This window comes from Notamacropus eugenii, chromosome 2, assembly GCF_028372415.1.
Source record: "Notamacropus eugenii isolate mMacEug1 chromosome 2, mMacEug1.pri_v2, whole genome shotgun sequence".
In the NCBI taxonomy this organism is placed as follows: domain Eukaryota; kingdom Metazoa; phylum Chordata; class Mammalia; order Diprotodontia; family Macropodidae; genus Notamacropus; species Notamacropus eugenii.
The window spans coordinates 537460399-537482225 of NC_092873.1; the positions used below are offsets into that span (position 1 = coordinate 537460399).

At 40.7% G+C, this 21827-nt stretch overlaps 1 protein-coding gene across 5 annotated transcripts in view; it reads left to right on the plus strand.

The window, feature by feature from the left end:
* Positions 1-21827, plus strand: part of ST6GALNAC3 (ST6 N-acetylgalactosaminide alpha-2,6-sialyltransferase 3) — a 713190-nt gene that overhangs the window by 257978 nt on the left and 433385 nt on the right. For 4 of the 5 annotated variants that reach the window (XM_072649885.1, XM_072649889.1, XM_072649890.1 and 1 more), the window contains exon 2: positions 17712-17906. In XM_072649885.1, the coding sequence (XP_072505986.1) occupies positions 17712-17906 (195 nt within the window). Of the gene's footprint in view, positions 1-7155; positions 9148-17711; positions 17907-21827 lie in introns of those variants that run through there. The other variant, XM_072649886.1, reaches the window with a different exon arrangement.

Genomic DNA, 21827 nt, shown 5'->3' on the forward strand with positions numbered 1-21827 from the left:
GCCAACAATCTCAACTACATCTTGTATTTTTAGAAAACACTCATGATTTAGTCTTGATGAGGACCAGCATTAAATCAAAGTGATAAAGACTGGATGAGACTTCATAAAACAAAACCGGTTTTGTTCAGTTTACAAAATGAAGCCAACTTGGTCCAGCTCCTTTGATTGTTTTCAATTGCTATTGTAACTGATATAAAACAATCTTCTTTCATAGCTTATACCATTCTTCTAATAAAAGGGGGCTAAGCTACAGGTATATTAAAAAGTGATGAAGTGACTTTTTTTCATCTTACTTATAAAAGGGGTCTAAAAAGCTTCATATCACTCCCTTGTTAGGTCATCTTTAATGCTTATATTAACCCTAACCTCTCAACAGCTTGCACCTCCACACTTCAGAGAGTGTCTTTTGTGTAAAACCCACCAGAACACACAGGATGCTTGAAGACTTTCACCAAAATGGATTTCTTTAGAGTTGTATTATATGATAAAAGATATCCCAGGGAAATCTGTTGTCTTGGTCTATGTTCCTCGAACTTGAAATTCCTACTGGGGAACAGGAATTTCCTTCAGAAGACTAGAATGTGGTAAACAATGTAGAAATTAGTCATTATACTCAAATTCTAAGTTTAGTGGTTTATTGCTAAGAGTGTCTTTGGGAACCTTCAAACACCTCAAAGAATTGTCCACATTCTACTCAGATTAATCATTCCTATGCAAGAGAATATCACAAAGTTTAGAATTTTATTCTTTGGGTGATTTGTCAAGAGAGCCTTTGCTCTTACCCATGTCTGAAAATATTCTAATAAATATTGTGAGTCACTAAACAGAGAGTGTGAGATTTCTTTGCACAGTGATTCCATTCAATGAGGTGAGTCATAACAATCTAGAATTTATTGGCTAAGTTTCACAGAACTGGGGCACTGAGTAATTAGGTGATGGTCCCATGGTCACAAGTAGTGTGAGGCAGAGTGAAATTCAAATGAAGATCTCATGATCAGGTTTGTAATCTCAGCATTATCCTTGATTTCTCATTCATCCTCACCTCACATATCCAACTTCTTGTCCAATTTCTGCCTTCTCTGACATCTCCTTCATTCCTTTCCTTCTCTCTCCTCCCTCAGTCACCACCTTAGTTCAAGCCCTCATCATTTCTGGCCTTAATTAGTCCAATAGCCTTACAGTGGGTTTCCCTGCCTCACATCTTTAACCATGTTAATTCATCTGACACAAAGTTTTTTTCTTTAAGTGCTGATCTATCTATATCATATCTCTATGCAACTAAATTCAGTGGCTTTCTATCACCATTATGAAAAAATGTAAGCTCTTATCTTTAGCTTTAAAACTTCCCAATCCTACCTTCAACCTATCTTTCCAAACTTAATGGACAGTACTACCTCTCCCATTTATCCATCCATACTAGTCTTCTCTCTGTGTGTCACATACCACATTCCATCTGTTATCTCTGTGCCTTGACTCTGATCAACTTCCATGACTGGGATACTCTCCCTCTTTACTGCTGACCCATAGAGTCCCTCTCCACTTCCCTTAAAATACAACATAGGTACTATTTTGTCTACAAAATTTTTCCTGTTCCCTTCAATGGAATGGTGGTCTCCCTCCCAGACTTCCTTCTACTTAATTAGTTGTGTCTGTGTGGATATACATGTGACACACACACATGTGTTTAATAGTCATGCTGTTTATATTTGATAAATGTTTGGCATCTCTACCATTAGGTTACTTGTTCCTTGTGAGTAGGGATTGTTTCATTCTTTGCACTTGTATCTCCAATGGCCAACATGGTGCATGGCACATAGTAGGTGTTTAATCAATATTTGTTGATTTGTTGATTGATCTTCCTGACACCATCTCCAGTATTCTAGCCACTAGGCTACACTGCCTTTCATAGGAAGTTGGATAAGATGGGCCCCTCCAGCTTTCAGCCTATAATCCTATGCCTGGGATCAAATCCTACCTCTCACATTGCTATCTGTGTGAACCCAAGTAAGTCACTTTCTCCATGACTTTGTACCTCTGTTTCCTTAAATATAAAATGGAGATGATCAGCCCAAGTGGAAAGAATACTGACTATTGGGTGAAAGGACCTATATTCAACTTCTATCTCTGACATTCCCTGTGTGACTTGGGACACCTCCCCACATACACCTACACACCCACACCTACACTTACACTCACACATGCATTCACACAGAGTTTTGGCCTTTGTATCACTGGCTCATACTGGATTGAAAAATATTGATTATTGCCAGAGGGAGAGAAAACTAATGCTGGGTTTCAAATGAGCATTAAAAAATAGTTTGGAAATCTCCTGTATTCTCAGTAGAGGTGATATGTTCTTAGTAGACATAGTTAAATTATCTCATTTATTATTAAATGTTTCTTAATCAATAAGCATTTATGAAGAGCTTTCATGAGTTTAGTCCTGGGCTGCAAACTAGGGTGCAAAGAAACAAATTAGTTATGCCCTGCCCTCAAGGAATATACATCTTCTCATGATTTAAGCTAAATAAATGAAGGACATAGGCATTTAATAAACTGGAGAAACTTATTTTCTCATACTCATATTTCTCATCTCTTCATATACTTTATTAATTTCTATTAACAGCATAATATTTTAAAAGTATAAATAATTATTTAAGATGTTTCATCTTTGAGAAAGATCATAGTCATCACCTCTAAGCATCATGACGGGAGGGCTGGAGAGCTGGCATTTGTTTGTAGAAGCAACAGGGAGCACTGAAGTCTTTTCAGGAAGCCAGGGGTCAACATGGTCCAAAAGGTAGCGAATTCTTGGAATGTTCTCTCTTTCATTTTCAACCCCCACACCTACCATCGAACCTTGTACATAGTTGGTGCTTAATAATCCTAATATAGGTAATGAATTTTTAAATACTTAAGTCCTGTACACGTGGGACCTTTAGGAGTAGAACTGTTTGATAACCTGAATTCCCCAGAGGCTTCAAAAGACCACTTCTTTTGAACCATTGGAATGGTTTTCTTTGTTCACTAAAGGGGATCATTGAATTCAGAAAATTCTACCAATGAAATTGTTAAGACTTTCTAAGATTTATTTATTGGTGTGTCCTCTCATCCCCCAGCCCCTTCCTGCTTTTTCCCTGAACCTTCACCTGGTCCCAAATCATTTCAGACCAGGAGCCTTTCTGACTCTTGTAGCAATGATAAACCTACTAAGAGATTGGTGGTAGGGCCTGGGACATTCCTGTGGTGGGGGACTCCTGAAGAGGAACTTCTACTACCAAGCTGGCACCTTCTCTTCCACTTATAGTTTTGGGCAGGTCCCCAGAATACTAAGGTGAAGTGACTTTGCCAGGGTCACACAGCTAGTATAGATCTGTAGCAGTAAGCACCATACACAGGACAGTGGGGGGCATTGTTATCATAGGTTCTTAGAGCTGCATTCATAAACAGAAAGGCAACTTTTGCGGGAATTAACAATCACTTTAACCAAGCACATGTATCATTCCTTTAACCAAGTACATACATCATTCAGTTAGTTCAGGGAGTCAGCACCCTGAATTTCAAAGAAAATACAGAGAAATCAAAAGATCCACAGATATGACTTCCTCTGTCTGAATTCAACAGACAATTGGACTCCAACTGTCTTACCATAGTTACCAGAGAGGAAAGCATGACACATGGGTTCACAAAGCCAGGGTGCTTCTTAGCGGCTTCGCAGAGTCCTCATCTGGCACTCATAGGTTCTTACCCAAAACTAATCCCCAAAGTAAAACCTTACCTCAGAGTATTTATACCTTTCTTTTTAGAGCCAGAGAGCATCACAAGTCTTTGAGCCAGTGCCTCAATAGAAAAAACAAAAGGTACTTGCAACTCTCCTCCAAAACAACCCTCCTAATCAAGCTTCTCACAATGGGCAAGCCCATCAATGGGTGGGAAAGATCTTTGATCACATTAAAATATTTAACAATACAAATACATACTCTGTTTCTAGTTAAAGAAACTCTTGTTTCTATACTTTACTCCTTGTAAAGACTCTTGTTTGATAAAGGCAAGATTCAATGGGAGGCACTTGATTACACTAAAATAGCAAAAGATCCTATTTTGATTATTATCACAGCATCAAAGAAAAAACTTGAACCCAGGTGGGGTTTGCTTCAAGGCTGATTCTTTACCTGTGTCACCATTGAAGGCCCCGCTGCTTCTGGTTCTTGAGCTGTTGTAAAATATTACAATGTCCCCATTCGTTTGGTTCCAGAAGCCAACATAGTGTCTTGTGTATAGTAGGTAATTTATAAAAGTTGGTGCAATTGAATAAGTTTATGACATGTACATTCTTACCTTGCACAGATACTTTGACTGTTGAACAATAATTTGACTGAGAAGGACAAAAATAAAGGCTCTGGGTGAGTGTAAGCAGGTTACACTCCCTGAATAAGGCACTGGGAATGGAGGCTACAGAAAACAGAGAAAAGGGAATTAGTTTAAAAAAATCTGGGTCAAGCACACAGTGAGAGCAAAGAATAACTGGGCTGGGAGTTCATGTGTTCAAGTAGCATCCTGGCATCAGGAGAACATGAGGAGAACATATTCCGTGAATGCAAAGGCAGATTTCAAGGAGAACATTTACCTGAAATGCACGGGTTGGACAGTTGCTGCCTTTTGAATCAGGGAGATCATCATCATTGAGTATTTTTGAGTATCCCTATCATGTCGTCTGTTGTAAGCTAGGATGTCATCTTCCTCTTCCTCCTTTGCTTTTTGTTTTGGAATTGAATGATTAGAGGAATAAGCATTTAATTGGCATCTACTAGATGCCAGACTCTGTTTTCATTTATGAAAATAAATCACCTCATTTAATCCCCCCAGCACTCCTTTCACTATCTTCATTTTAGAGTTGAGGAAATAGAAGCAAACAGATTTTCTTTTACTTGCCTAGGATCACACAGTCTATGTCAGAGGTTTTGGAGTCACACCTTTCCTCTCTCTGGGCCATGTATTCACTCCATTTTCTTACCATCTGCCTCTGATCAGATCTCAATTCTCTCAAATAAGAAGAATAAATTGATACTAGTTTTAATAATGTGTCTGACAAGCTTGGTGGGTCTAGGTCTCTGCTGACACTGATGTCTACCGCCAGGTATTTGCAGTTGATTTGGATCGACAATGGATGTCTTCTAACGACACTGATTTATCAAACCTAGGGAGGGGTCTAAGGAGTAGCTGAGGTCCCCATGGCATGCAGACTTAGAAGGGCATCTAGAGGGCACCATGGTGCACAGAGAGCCCAGCCTGGAGTCAGAAGACTCATCTTCCTAAATTCAAATCTGGCCTCAGATACTTGCTAGCTGCGTGACCTTGAGCAAGTCACTTATCCTGTTTACCTCAATTTCCAGAGAAGGAAATGGCAAACCATTCCAATATATTTGCCAAGAAAACCCCAAATGGGTCATGAAGAGGCAGATATGACACCACCACCATCACAAGAAGAGAGAGACCAGGATACCCCACATTCTGTGTAGTTTGCTCCAGCAGAAAAGGGTTTGGATTCTCCATGTTTCTGTTGCTAAGACTCTGTTTCTACCTGCCATAAATGAAGAATGAAGAAAGACAATAGCTGCCCTAAAGCTATTCATCAACTTTATTTGAACTCAGTAACACTCTTATCAAAAAATGAGTTCTTAAGTCACACCAACAAGTAGGGTTTGTCAATGTTGCAATGTTGTGTGGCTGTCATGGTGCACACTCTAGAGAAGCTCACCTCCTTCAACAAGTGCTGTCCATCTTCCTATCAAAGAATTGAGAGGGTGTGCTTGTGTTGGCACTGTGTTCCTTTCTCAGTTTAGTGACTTCTTATTTCAGGAGGAGCAGTTATAACATGTCCAGTTGTTGAGCTTGGGAAGATAATCAGAATAAGACTTTGTTCCAAGTACTCTGTGGCAGGCAATTTTCAAAATAATGAGTATTTATTCATTTTAATTTAATTAATGTGTCCAAGAGTAGCACACCTCATTTATCCTTTCAGCTTCTCTGGATGAGGTGGAAAAGGGCTGCTAGCCTTTGGTGGGAAAAACCAAACAATCTTAGAGGTTAAGTGACTCTTCCAAAGCCTATATTTAAGCACTAGAGCTGAGCTGATAATACCATCCCACAAACTTTTATTAAATTCTACTATGTGCCATACATTGAGAGTACAAATACAAACCAGTCAATATTCCTAACCCTCACAGAGCTTCCATTTGAGTTTTCTCAATATCCAAATACATCTCTGATATCACCAATTCACAAATTCCCTTCAGAGATGCAGACTGCAGCTAGTTGAGCTGTTGGGCTGTCCAAAGGAGGTCACTTGCTCTTGTCACGTGACCAGTCATTCTTCTCTTTAGGTTGTAATAATTCCAATGACATCTTTTTGCAGTGCATCATCTGCATCCCCTGGGTCCAGAGAGCTGGGATGCTGCTTCTCCTTCCAGGGATCTAGGGAGCATTCCTCAGGGCTTAGGGATGGCTTCCTAATGCTTTAGCTCACAAGCTACCCCTGCTATAATTCTGTCTCCATCCATGACTGTATCATTGTTTTTTGTGTTTTTCCTTCGTTCTTGATGAGGACCATGACATCAAGATGATGACACGACTTGCATTTGACTGTTTTGAGTGAAGGAGGGCTGTGTAAGGTCATCAGCCTCACTTTCTCCTCTTGAGCATCTGGGTTCAGTGGCCAGATATTCATCAGGATGACTGGAGATGGCCTAGGAGGCAATGGGAGATTCTTGTCATTTTAGGCTAAGGTCTCAGTATGACTATAAGTTATCATCAACCAGTCAGTCCTATCTAATTTGTTTTTAGAAAGAAGTATTTACTAACGTGGTAGAGTAAGGATATTTTATTAAAATACTTTCACACAGGTACATGCAGAATCCTGAGGAAAGTACAGTGATCCTAAACTTAGCATGTACATGTGGCAAAGGGATAACATAGCCTTGTGTTTCTGGAGGTACTTTTCTTCCTTTCCTAGGAGACTCATGAAATTCTCCCTAGGGATGCTATAACCTTTCTACTGGGCTCCTTATAGAGCAGGGATGAGGAACCTGTGACCTCAAGGCCACATATGACTTTCTATGTCATTGTGTGCGACCTTTTGACTGAGTCCAAATTTTACAAAACAAATCCTTTTATTGTTTTGTGAAGTTTGGATTCAGTCAAAGAGCCACACTTGAGGATCTAGAGGGCCACATGTGGGCCATCAGGCTGCAGGTTCCCCACTTCTGTTCTAGAGTCTAGAAGTTATTGTTTCTTTTTGTGTTTAGTTTGTCCTGGGTTACCCCATGGTCTCTAGGTACTGCTATTCTGGAAACACTGCTAGCACACTGAAGATAAATTCCAAATCCTCTGGTCCACTGAAGCTCATAAAGTATTCTTTGGGTTAATATAGTTGGGGGGGAGATCAAGACTGACCTGAGGCCAGGGCTCTTTTCCTCTCCTCCTTCCCCTTAAATGATTCCTTTTCAGGGTCTGGAATGGAATGATTCTACTCTCCACCAGCAGATGGTTAAACTACTTCCCACTTCCAAACAAGACTAACAGTTTGACACAAGCCTTCCAGGGTCTGACCAAGTGCCCAAACAATTCAAGCAGATTTCCTCTCACACCCCAGCTGAAATGCCTTGGATTGATTCACCAGAGTTGTCTAGCATTGGCTGACTCCTAGGTCATAGCTCTAACAGACTGATTCAATCATCCTGTGTTCTCATATGGGAAAGGTATCGGGGTGAAGTGAAGTGGGATAATTCTTTGATTTAGACAACTCCCGGCCTCTTTTTCCCACCTCCTCTTCCTTTCCCACCTCCACCTTCTCTCTTTTGCCTTTTCTTCCTCCTCCTTCTTTCTCTCCTCTTAGCTGATATGTTGCAATCCATTCATATCCACAACTCTCCTTTCCATTGCCTTCCCTTGGTTTTTCATTTGACTTCTTTGGAGGCAACTGGTGTTCTACATATTGCTGCTATGAAGAAATTTCCTTAAAATATTACTATTAAAAAGATAGACATTTTCTCATGGGAAGTAGGGAGGCAACCTGTAAGAAAGGGAAAAGCATTATGTAAACAGATAAATCTATGGAGGAGAACTGGAGGAGAGGGCTGGTGTCAATGTCTGGAATTTCAGCCTGTCATTAAAACACCAGCAGCAGCAGCAGCACTAGATTTGAACATGCCAAGGCTTGAAGTTAGTCTGTACTATCTAGTTACTCCACAAAGTGGGGAGGGAAGATAGAGAAGAAGGGGTATTGCCCTTTGCATGGCTCTCTGGAAGCTGCACTTTTGTGGTCCAATTCCTGATGATTTTCAGGCTCTGTCATTAAAAACAATGGAGCTCAGTTTTGACCTGGATGTTTCTTTAACCCTTTTCTACATGGTTTCCTCTGAAAGGTGACTCTGCTGCCATTTTTCTTTGGGTGTCTGATGTCACAATGGGGAGATTCATGTCACAGGTTCAGTCCAATCATGTTCAGTCCTCATGTACAGCACTGTACCAGGCTCTAGATAGAAAATGGAAAACAAACAGACAAGAAAACCCAGAAGCAGACCCTTCTGTCAAGGAGCTTACAATTCTTACCAGGAAATCCAGCCTCTCTACACATGTATGGATACCTGCAAAGCAGATCCAAATGGTCACTAAGTAGTTTGGTGAGAAGGGGAGCCCTGTCAGAGAAGACACTTAGGGAAGATGTGTTAGCTGTCTCTGAGGGTTTAGACTGTCAGGAAGAAGAGGAATCAGCTTTATTTTGCTCAGCAGGACCAGAATCCCGCACAGAAGGTAGAAGTGAAGGTAGATGGGGTACCAGAATTGTTCCAGTGTGGCGTTGAATTCCCCTGGTGGCAGAAGTCCTGGGAACCTGGTGGACAGGGTTTTTGTGCTCAGAGATTAGTCGCACTCAGTGACCTCGGCCATCTCTGCCAGCATCAATCTTCTAGGATTCTGGGACAAGATGGTACCTGTTGCATATCTTCCAGCCATGAATCAGTTTTTATGTTTCTGTAATTCACACAGCTTTCAGTGTGCTGTTTAATTAATTACTTCTTGGGAATGATGAATTCTTTGTAATTTGGTTGCCTAATTCCAAAGCACAGCCTCATATTTGTGGATGTAATGGTAAGTGACATTTATTTAGCCTTTCATAGCTTGTAAAACACTTTACACTCATTATCTCACTGGGGGCTCACAGAGACTACATGACAAAGGTTCTGGGTTAGGTTTTGGTTTTTTGTTTTTCTTCAGGCTGGACTTGTCATTTTACCAGTGTAGGAAAATTCTAGGATGGCCCCTTCCTCAGCAACATCTCTGTAACTTTTGGTCTTAAAGAGTGGTCTGGGGCACTAAGAGGTGAATTTAGTTGTCCATGGCCATACATCCATTTTGTGTCGGAGGAACCACTTGAACCCAGGCAAGCTGACCTCCAGGCCAAGCTGCCATACTACTACTCTGAGTTTCTAGAGTCAGTATTGTTACAAATAGAAAACTGGGGTTTCAAGAAGTTGGGTCTTGCTTATGCTCACATTAACAGGTGTTAGTGATGGGTTGAGTCTACAGGTTTTCTGGATTCCAAGTCAAACATTGTTTGCTATGCCATGGTGCCTCCTATGGATGACCATATATAGGCATTGGGGGCAAGTGAGTGGATAGAACACTGGTTCTGGAGTCAGGAAGATCTGAGTTGAAATCTGGCCTCAGGCACTTACTAGCTGAGGGACTTTGGGCAAGTTACTGAACTCTGTTCACCTCATTTTCCTTTTCTGGAATGAGGTGGAGGAGGAAATGGCAAATCACTCCAGTATCTTTGCCAAGAAAACCACAAATGGGGTCAAAAAGAATTGGACACAAAATGACTGAACAGCAACAATGACATGTAGACACAAGTCTAACTGGATAAGGAAAATGTGAGGGGTGGCACATGTTGACCTGACTATCCATGTAGCAAGAGTTCATAGCCCTATGCCTACTGAATAGAAGTGATGTTGTGAAGATGGGAGCATTCCTAGGCAGCTCAGTGACATAGTGATAGAGTACTTGCCTTGAAATTAGGAAGATCTGAGTTTAAAGCCTGAATCCAGGCTTATTAGCTGTGTGAGTGGAAAAATCACTCAGTCCCTCACAACCTCAGCTTCTTTAACTATAAAATAAAAGGGTTGGACTTGATGCCTCTAAAATCCCTTTCAATTCTAAATGATTCTGGGATGGGGAGAGGTGAGTCAGTGTCCTATGGCACCCTTCTGTTAGGGCATTTTCAGAGTTAATCTTTACCAGAGTTTGAGATAGGAATTTAAAGCCCCTTTGTACTTTGGAGTGTGAACCTTCAGGAAAGCTGTGACTCCCTGGTTGAGGGAACGTGGACTCCTCTGCTTTGGATTATGAAGGGACAGATGGCTACTAAGAAGATCAACCAGACTATTGACCTGTCTGGGGGCATGTTTCCTTCATCCCAAAGTAGGAGGAAAGTTCCTCAAATGCAGGGAATGTTGCATTTTGGTCTTGGGGGTCTCCAGTCCTGGCTAAGTGCTCGATGTATGATCAAATACTTCAAATCCCCTGTGGTCTCATCAGTTTGGGAATTCTCCTCAATGGCACACATTCCATATATCCATGTGCTCCCATAAGTTCTCTATAAAGTGTCCATGCAATATGAGGGACCTTTCTTGTTTTCTCCTCATCTAGTGGGGCAGGAAGACGATCTATCAGTCATCCCTTGTCCTCCATACATAACTGAACCATGTTTTCCACATGTACTTCCACCCTTTCTTTCCTCCACTACTACTCTGGAGCTGTTTGCTATAAATATTTTTGTACTTGTGGGTCTTTTCCCCATTTTTATGATTTTTGGGGGATACAGCCCTAGAAGCAGTATTGCTAGGTCAAAGAGTATTCACATTTGTATAGCCCTTTGGGCAGTTACAAATTGCTCTCCAGAATGGTTGGATCAGCTCACAGCTCCACCAATAATGAATTAGTGTTCTAACTCTTCCACATCTTCTCCAGTAGTGATTTAGAGCATTTTTTCATATGACTATGGATAGCTTTGATTTCTTCATCTGAAACTGCATGTTCATATCCTTTGACCATTTATCATTTGGCGAATGACTTGTATTCTTGTACATTTGACTCAGTTCTCTATATATTTTTAGAATTAAGCCCTTTATCACAGATACTAGTAGAAAAAATTCTTTCCCAGTTTTCTGGTTAACTTCTAATCTTGATTACATTGGGTTTGTTTATGCAAAACTTTTCAATTTAATATAATCAAAATTATCCATTTTGCACTTCATAATGTTCTCTATCTCTTGTTTGATCATAAATTTCTCCATCCTCCATAAATACAAAAAATACACTATTCCTTCATCCCCTAATTTGTTTGTAGCATCAGTCTTATCTATTCTTGTGTACAGTATCAGGAATTGGTTTATGCCCAGTTTCTGCCATGCTGTTACCCAGTTTTCCCAGCAGTTTTTATCAAACAGTGAGTTCTTTTCTCAGAAGCTGGGGTCTTTGGGTTTATCAAACAGTAGATGGCTATATTCATTGACTGCTGTGTCTTGAGTACCTAACCTATTCCACTGGTCTACCCCTGTATTTGTTAATCAGTATCAAGTGATTTTGATGATTGATGCTTTATAATACAATTTGAGATCTGGTAGGGGTAGGTCACCTTCCTTAGCATTTCTTTTCATTAATTCCCTTGATATTTTGGGCCTTTTTTTCTTCCAGTTGAATTTTGATATTTTTTCCTAGCTCTAGAAAATATATTTTCTGGTACTTTGGTTGGTATGGCACTGAATGAGTAAATTAATTTATGTAGAATTGTCATTTTTTTTATTATAATAGTGCAGTCTATCAATGAGCAATTGATGTTTTTCCACTTACATCTGATTTTATTTGTGAATAAAGTGTTTTGTAATTGTGTTCATATAGTCCCTGGGGTTGTTTTGTCAAGTAGACTCACAGATATTTAATAGTATCTACTGTATCTTTAAGTGGAATTTCTCTTTCTATCTCTTGCTGTTGGACTTTGTTAGTAATATATAGAAATGCAGAAGATTTATGTGGGTTTATTTTGTAACCTGCACCTTTGCCAAAGTTGTTTATTATTTCAATTAGTGTTTCACTTGATTCTGTAGAATTCTCTAAGGATACCATTATATCATCTGCAAAGAGTGATAACTTAGTTCCTTTTTTCCCTATTCTAGTTCCTTCAATTTCTTTTTCTTCTCTTATTGCTAACGCTAACCTTTCTAGTACCATATTGAATAACAGTGGTGATAATAGACACCCTTGTTTCACCTCTGATCTTATTGGAAATGCATCTACCTTACCCCCATTGCATATAATACTTGCTGATGGTTTTAGGTAGATATTGCTTATTATTTTATGGAAAGTTCCATTTATTCCTATACTCTCCGGTGTTTTCAATAGGAATGGGTGTTGTATTTTGTCAAAAGCTTTTTCTGCATCTATTGAGATAATCATATGGTTTCTATTAGTTTTGTTGTTGGCATGATCAATAATGCTGATAGTTTTCCTAATATTGAAACAGTTCTGCATTCCTGGTATAAATCCTACCTGATTATAATGTATTATTCTCATGATAAGTTGTTGTATTCTTTTTGCTAATATCTTATTTAAAAATTTTTGCATCTATATTCATTAGAGAAATTGGTCTATAATATGTCTTTCTCTGTTTTGGCTCTTCCTGGTTTAGGTATCAAAAATCATATTTGTATTATAAAAAGAATTTGATAGAACTCCTTCACCAATTTTCCCAAATAGTCTATATAGTATTGGAATTAACTGTTCTTTAAATGTTTGATAGAATTTGCTTGTAAATCCATCTTGCCCTGGAGATTTTTTTCCTAGGGAGTTCATTGATAACTTGTTCAATTTCTTTTTCTGAGATGGGGTTATTTAAATATTCAACTTCCTCTTCTGTTAATCCAGGCAATTTATATATTTTTAAAATATTCATCTATCTTCTTTAGATTGTCAAATTTATGGACATACAGTTGGGCAAAGTAATTTCGAATTATTGGTTTTCCTCCTTGTTGGAGGTGAGCTCACTCTTTTCATTTTTGATATTTGTAATTTGGTTTTCTTTCTTTTTTTAATTAAATTGAACAAAGATTGATCAATTTTATTTTTTTTTCATAAAATCAACTTACTTTTTTATTAGTTCAATAGTTTTCTTAATTTCAATTTTATTAATCTTTTCTTTGGTTTTCAATGTCTAATTTGCTATTTATTTGTGGATTTTTCATTTGTTCTTTTTCTAGCTTTTTCAGCTGCATGCCTAATTCATTGACATCCTCTTTCTCTGTTTTATTCAGGTAGGTGTTCAATGAAATAAAACTCCCCCTAAGAACTGTTTTCGCAGCATCCCATAAGTTTTACTAGGTTGTCTCATTATTGACATTCTCTTGAATGAAGTTGTCGATTTTTTCTATGACATGTTGTTTAGCCCACTCATTCTTTAGGATTAGATTATTTAGTTTCCAATTAATTTTTGGTCTGTCTTTCCATGGCCTTTTATTATTGCGTTATGATTTTTATTTCATTATGATCCGAGAAAGATGCAGTAATTATCTCTGCCTTTCTGCACTGGATTGTAAGGTTTTTTGCCCTAGTATATGGTCAATTTTTGTATATGTTCCATGTGCCATTTAGAAAAAGGTATATTCCTTTCTATCCCCACTCAATTTTCTTCAGAGATCTATCATATCTATCTTATCCAGAGTTCTATTCACCTCTTTCACTTCTTACTTGTTTATTTTGAGGTTATATTTCTCAAGTTCAGAGAGGAAAAGGTTGAGATTCCCCCAGCAGTGTAATTTTACTATCTTTCTTCCTGTAACTCCCTTAACTTCTCTAAGAATTTGGATGCTTCACCACTTGGTGCATATATGTTTAGTAATGATATTGCTTCATTGTCTCTGGTGCCTTTTAGTAGGACATAGTTTCTTGCCTTATCTCTTTTGATTAGATATATTTCTACTTTTGCTTTGTCTGAGATTAGGATTGCTGTCTCTAGTTTTTTTTACATCAGCTGAAGCATAATTTATTCTGCTCCAACCTTTTACCCTTACCCTGTATGTATCCCCCTTTTTCAGATATGTTTCTTGTAGACAACATGTTGTTTGATTATGGTTTTTAATCCTTTCTGCTTTCTGCCTCCATTTTATGGAAGAGTTCATCCCATTCACATTTACAGTGATGACTACTACCTGTATCTTTTCCTCTATCACCTTCCCCCCATTTACGCTTTTAGTTCCAATTTTTCTTCTATTTCTCAAATTGGTTTTTAAAATCCTTCTTGACCTCTTCCAAGAATGATCTTTGAACTTGAGACCTGTTTATATTCCCTTCTGAGGTTTCATATGGCAGTGTAGTCTCAATGCTGACCTCTTCAATATTTGTGCTTTGGCCCTTGTCCCAGTAGTAAGAGTCTATGGTCTTTTCTTTTCTGGATTGCTTCCTTCTCATGATAATTGTCTTTTTTCCTGACTTTTCAAGTGAATCTCTGCTTCTGGGGGTCAGGAGTCTCTTTCCCATGTTTTTTTTTTTTGTGCTTAGAACTTCAAGCTTTGTGTATTGTGGCCTCTGATTCTTTCACCTAGAAGCAAGAGTGCTGCAGCTTACCTGGTGCTGAGCTGGCTGGTGTGCTAAAGTAGAGGCCAGTTGAAGTCTTTCTGAGTTTCCTCAGAGTTACCCTGGTGCTCGCTGTTTGAGGTGTGGGCGAGGAGGAGTAGTTTGGCCACAGGAGGTCTCCTCTCTTGAGCTACAGCATATGCAAGCTCAGCAGTTGGTGCACACCATCTGTGCTAGTATCTTTTCGATTCCCTGAGCTGTGTTAGGGCATGGCTGGGGTCCCTGGTGTTGCCACTTAAGGGCTTTACCTCCCTGGGACTCAGGATCTCCTCCTGGTTTGCTGAGGTGGGGTTGTCTGCAACAGCCCTGGTTCTGCACTGTTCCCCTTCAGCCACCCAAAGAACAGCTGTGGACTCTCTAATGCCCTAAAACCTCTTGTCCAGGAACCTCTTGTTTAACAATCAGCTGCCTTCAAGAAGACTCAGCTGGGATGGGCATTTGCTTAGTCTCTCTGGCTATGAGACTGTTTACCCCTTCAGATGGTCCCACTATTCCAGGATTTTTCCTGGGGAAATATTCTCTGGATTTTTCAAGGTCAAAAAAGCAAGGGGAGAGCATTTACAGATCACTCCACCCTCTTGGCTCCTGGAAGTTTAAGTCTCAACCTTAGATTCTGAGAGAAGTTTGGAGTCAGTCACAGAGCTTTGAAATTGTAGAAAGGAATCATCTAACTGCCTTCTCTTATTTCATCCTGAGCCCATCTCATTAGGAGTGTAGGAAGTGTTTGGGGGGTGGTGCACTTGTTGAAGGAATGAATGAGGGGAGAAATGAATATCCAGGCTTCTTAAGGCAGAAGTTTTTAATCTGGAATCTGTAAACTTGGAAAAACTATTAATAACTATATTTCACAATAATGGTAGGGCCTGGAAGCCTCACCCACACTGACTTTCCATGAAGTCCAGAAGAGGGCGAGCAGCCTGCCCTTCTCCTGCAGGTGTGCTGTGACTTCTTTCTCTTCTCCCACTTAATAGTATTTTATTTTTTCTAATTACATGTGAAGATAGTTTTCAACAATCACTTTGATAAGATTTTGAGTTCCTAATTTTTTTATCCCTCCTTTCCTTCCTCCCTCCTCTTCTCCACTCTTCCCCAAGATGACTCCATTCATTCATTCATATTAAACATATTATTCATTCATATTAAATATATTTTCACATTAGACATGTTGGGAAGGAAGAATCAAAACAAAAGGGAAAAACCACAAGAAAGAAAAAAAACAAAAACCAAAACAAAACAATAGTACACTTTGATCTGCATTCCATCTCTCTGGATGTGGATGGTATTTTCCACCATGAGTCCTTTGGAATTGTTTTAGGTCCTTGCGTTGCTGAGAAGGGCTAGGTCTATCAAAGCTGATCATCGCATACTGTGGCTGTTACTGTGTACAATGTTTTCCTGGTGCTGCTCACTTCATTTGACATCATCATGTAAGTCTTTCCAGGTTTTTCTAAAGTCTGCCTGCTCATCATGTGTTATAGCACAGTAATATTCCATTACATTCATATACCATAACTTGTTCAGTCATTCCCCAATTGATGGGCATCCCCTCAGTTTCAAGTTCATGGCCACCACAATTAGAGCCCCTATGAATATTTTTGTGGGTACTTTTCCCTTGTACCATGACTTCTGTAGGTGTGTCAGGGTTACTGTGAGTTAGCTTTCTCTGGGCACACTGATTCTCTGGAAGTAAGGTCCAACCCTTGACCATTTTCATCAGGGTCCTGTTGGATTGAACAGCCTCATCTGAAGAGACAGCTACTGCGTCTCCAATGAGTCTCTCTTTAAACTGTAATGTCACCATTTTCTTCTCTCTGGGTCAGGTCTCCACAGGCATCTACCCACCTCCCCTCAGGGTGAAGAAATGATGATTCACATTTCTCAGTTGGTTAGAACTTGGGAAATGTCATTTTAGGGTAGTTGTGTCTCTGAAACAGTGGCATTTTCATAGTCTGAACTCTGCTTTACCTTGCACATGAATGTATCTGTATGTGCGTGTGTATGTATTCATACACACGCACATACACACATGGCCAAGAAAAGAATTAACTAGAACTCAGATCAAATCCTCTGCTTGAGAAGGGGGAGCCCTGTGTGCTATGGGGACATCAAAGCCCAGCCTGGCTGGCAGAAGAAGAGGTGCCGCACTGTGTCCCTGCCACTGCTCTACTTCTCCCGGGCCCTCATTACTCAGCTCTCTTTGATGGAACATCCAGGACAAGCATGGATTACCGGGGAGCAAGTTTCACAACCATCATTTCAATTCAATTTTGAAGTTTCTCTCCAAACGGTTGATTTATTTTCTCTCATGCGTACATCATTTACGTGTGGTTGCTTGTCATCACTGAATTTGGTAAGGTGCTAGAGGGCTTTGTAGTCAGAGCCCAAGCTGGCCCTGGAAGCAGGAAAAGGACCAGAGTCTGGCAATGAGTATGCCCTAGGACAGCTGGGGAAACGTCCCCTGCCAATCCCCATCCCAGCTGAGTCTTCTTGAAGGCAGCTGATTGTTGGACAAGAGGTTCCTGGACAAGAGGTTCCAGGGCATTAGAGAGTCCACAGTTGTTTTTTGGGTGGCCACATCTGGCTGCACTGTCCCCACCTTCAGGGGCTGAGCTGGTTTATTTTGTCCCTTCTGACATCTGTCATCTCCTTGCCTGGCTGACCAAATGAGGTTTCTTTTCTTTATTTGATGCCCCCAGTGGTCAGTGCTGTCTGTCTCCTCAAATTGCCTTATCACCTTCCCTCCCCACTTTCTATCCCTGTGGAGAGCATCATGGTGTCCTAGAGCTAGAGCTTGGAGGGACCTCTGTGTCCATCTTGTACAAACCACACAGTGGAGATTAAAACTGGCACCTCATTACCTGGGCTGTTGTGAGGATCCAATGAGTTCAGAGATGCAAACCCTAAGGTGATCCTTCTCTCTCTCTCTCTCAATAGATAAATAGTTAGATATGTACACACATATACATACATTATTCTCCTTGTTGTTATCATTATTCATTTTGCCTTCTTTATGTTTCACTTTCCAGAGGAAGTCCGTGATTGTGCTGAGTTTCTTGGTAGCATTTCTCTTCTTGCTCATCCTACGCCTCCTCCATGAAGTGGATCTGCCTTTGGTGCTCAGCTGTTTGAGACAATCCAGTGCCAAGTGGCTCCCATTCTCCTCCACTCACAGGCGGCCCCTCAGGACTCACTATGGCTACATACATGTGAAAACACAAGAGGTAAGAGTTTAGAAGTTTGTCGAGGATCAGGAATGAGTCCTAGTAGTCTCTTTACCATTCCCCAGCCCCTGGCCTCATCCCTCTATCCCTCCCTCCCCAGCTGACCAAACTCAGTCTGCCCAGTCGACTGTTCTGGTTTTACAGTTTTGAGTAGTGGGAGGGCTGCCCCAGGCACAAAGAACACCCATGGATGCTAATATTTCTCTTGTGTTACTCACACCATATGTGAAGGCCCACATTGCAAAGCAATTTCAATTCTACAAACATTTATTAAGCACCTACTATGTACCAAACACTGTTTTGTTCATGGAATAAGCAGGTCTGTCTAGGATGGCCTTTTAGCATGGGTTTGCCAATTTCTAGTTCCCATCTCCATGCATCTTCATTGACTCTCAGAGTGTAGAATGCTCTGTCCCTTCACCTTGCCCTTAGGTTCCCTGACCTTCATCAAGACTGAGAGAAAACTCCACCTTCTGCAGGAGCCATTCACAGTCCCTGCCTCCCCACCCTAGCCATAAGTGTCTCCTTTTCCATATTGCCTTCTATTGTCTGGATCTTGTTTGTACCACCCATGAAAAGGTGAACTCTTGTAGGGCAGGGACATTGCTCTTGTCTTTCGTTGTAATCCCAGTACTTAGCATGGTGCTTGACCGGTAGTAGGTGCTTAATAAACAGCTGTTAACTGACTGACCCCTTGAGAACTCTGCCTAACAACAGAGAATAAGATTGGTCTGAGACGGGGTGGATGAATAACTGGGTAGGAGTCAGGAGACTTGGTTTAGAGCCCTAGTTCTGTCCATTCCTCACTTTGTGACCTCAAGTGACAAGCCTCCATTTCCTCTCCAAATTTCTTGACTCTAGGCCATTTCTCCCTTCTCTCCCAAGGAAAATCCCCTTTTCCCTAGGAAGGAAGTCTTTCTCAATCCCTCTTTGCTCTCTTGATGATTTATTTCTCCCTCCTATAGGTGGTTTGTACCCATTTATTCCTTGTCTCCCCATACAATAGTGAGCTCCTTGAGGGAAGGGATTGTCTTCTGTCCCTTTTATGTATCCAAAGTATTTGCATGGTTATCAAGCACACAGTAGGTGCTTTATAAATGTCTATTGACTGACTCACTATCTGTGGAAGAGTTAGACTATTCTAAATTTCACCCTGGCTCTAATCTTCTAAGATTCTATGATGTGCTTTGTGAAAATTGTATGAGACAGATGCCAAGGAGAATTCCAGGAGATTTAGGAGATCCAGACATTTGCCTTTGTGATTCTTAGACTAGGAACCAGAAAACATTGACCTGTTCTCAAATGCACATATTTTCAGAGCTAAGGGGGATTCAAAAAACCTTGAATCTAAGTTATATGGGCTCTAGGGAAGATGCATATTCAGCCTTCTAGTCATTCACCAGTTCACCTTTCCTAAGCTCTGTATGTCACCACTCATGTGAGGAAGCCCCTGTGTATGCTTCGATACCCAGAGGAGATCCCTCCATGACACACTGACTTCTAGGGGGTTTGGATGCATGTGAGGTTAAAGGTGGTGGAAACAGTGACCAGTGGTGAGTCATTAGTCAGCAATAAGCATTAAATACCTTGTCTCTAGAACAGCTAGACCTGGAGTCAGGAAGACCTGAGTTCAAATGTGATCTCAAACTCTTCCTAGCTGTGTGTCCCTGGGCAAGTCCTTTCATCCTGTTTGCCTCAATTTCCTCATCTCTAAAATGAGCTGAAAAAGGAAATGGCAAACTACTCCAGTTTCTTTGCCAAAAAATCCTCATTGGGGTCATGAAGAGTTGGACACAACAGAAAAATGACCAAACAACAACCTATTATATGCCAGGTTGATCTTGGAGGCAATGGTGACAAGCATGGAGTACAGGAGGAAGCCCTGGGGTCAAGTCAGGTCCATTTGGCTTCCAATCCCACCTCAGACACCTTTGAGCTCCATGAACTTGCAAGAGCTTCCATTTCCCCACCTGTAAAATGAAAATCTTAATAACCAGGTACCTGCCTCAAAGCGGTTGTTGTAAAGTTCAAGTGAGAAAACACAGAAAGTTTCATTTTCATTGTTTGTCTTCGAATTCCTGGCCTCTGACGCAGTGCCTAGAACACAGTAGGTGCCTCATTGCACTCACTACCTATCGCTGAAGCTCTGGGGATGTGCCAGGCCTTCCCACCCGGAGTGTTACAGTGTTGGATTGTGAGTCATTTATACAACACGACTCAGTTTGCTGGATTGGCTAATTTAGTCTGCCTTCTGCCTCAGGAAATATCATACCTAAGTCATCTCTTTGGGTTAATGTCATTCTTTGCAATCCCATTCTATGCCTGCAGGACTTAGGCCTTTCTTATTAGTGCTCAGGACAGTCACCATTTATGAGCACAAGCCTTTTAGGGTCTTTCTGAATGTTTATCCTTTTAATTAGCTTGCAGTTAGTACGTTGTTTAAAAAAGCTTCTAGTGCTTCTCATGGCTTGACTCCGAGCTCAGTAAGTGCTGGGGGCTCCGACAAAAACACAAACGACATGAGTGTGGGCCCTCCTCCCATCCCAGGGTGGTTTTCCTTCCACCCTTGCCTCCTGCTCCCCATGAGGACTTGCCCCGATGTCCTTCAGTCTTGGCCACAGTCACACTGACCAGCGCTCACAGCTTCCCCAGCACAGGGCTACAGGCAGACAATAAAGCAAGGAGCCAGTGTGGGAAGGGGCCATTTTTTCTGGTCAATTAAAAAAAGTACCTTAAAGTATGATCAAACTCTTGGCATCTGTTTATAGCTTCATGAATTCAGCAACAGTCATTGGTGTGGGGTGGCATCCCCTGGACGTGGAGTTCATGAGACTATCAATGTGGAACTGAGTAATTAAGTCCCCCTTCTCATCTTACAGATGAAGAAACTGAGGCCCAGAGAAGTTTAAGTGACTCCCCAAGGGACACACATTAAGTGTCTGAGGCAGTTATTGAACCCAGATCTACTGACTCTAACTGTGGTGTTTTACCTAGGGAATTTCCATGTCAATAAAATAACATCAATCTGTCTGTCTTCTGTCTATCATAGATCTCCCTGTTTCTTTCTGTCTCTTATCTCTGTCTCTGTCTGTCCTTTCTCTCTATATACAGAGCAGTACATAGTTAGGCAGCCAGGTGGTGCTAGACTGATGGGCCTGGGAACAAGAAAATGAGTTCAAATTTGACTGCAGACACTTACAAGCTGTGTGACCCCAAACAAATCACTTCACCTCTCTCTGCCTCAGTTTCCTCATCTGTAAACTAGGAATAATAATTACCTGCCAGAGTTGTTTTGAAAATCAAGTGAAATGGTAATTGTAAAGTGCTTAGGACAGTGATTAACACATAGTAGGCGCTATACAAGTGTTAGCTGTTATTATATTATTATCTATTACTTTAGAATCTTATGAAGTTATTGAGGGCTCAGACGGGTTAAATACCTTCCCTGGAAAACAGGGCCACCAAATGTCATGGGCATAGCCATTGCATTCCCTTGACTTTATAGGATGCCATACCCTGGTGCATTTCTGATGGGTGAAGGTGGTAAAGCATTCATCAACCAGGAATTTCCCTTGGAAAGTTGATTATTCCTTCTTTCCTTCCCCCAAATATTGGAAGACTCAACAGCAGTGTAGGAAGTGTATGAGAGAGCAAGGTGCCTTGTGGACCTAGATCAAAAGCTGGGGTTCCTAGAGAAAAGTTGATTGAGACCATGGAAGACTAAAAAGAGAAGGAAATAAAACTCAACAGAAGTTTGTGTTAACAAACATTAATACTTAATGCATGGATGGGCATTCCAGTCATTTCCTGATTTGTCGTCTGTATAAAGACATTCTCCAGAGCAATGCTCTACATGTGCTTACACCAACTATTTGATAAAGAACCCCTTGAAATGCTACAGGATGCCAGGAGCCCTTGGTG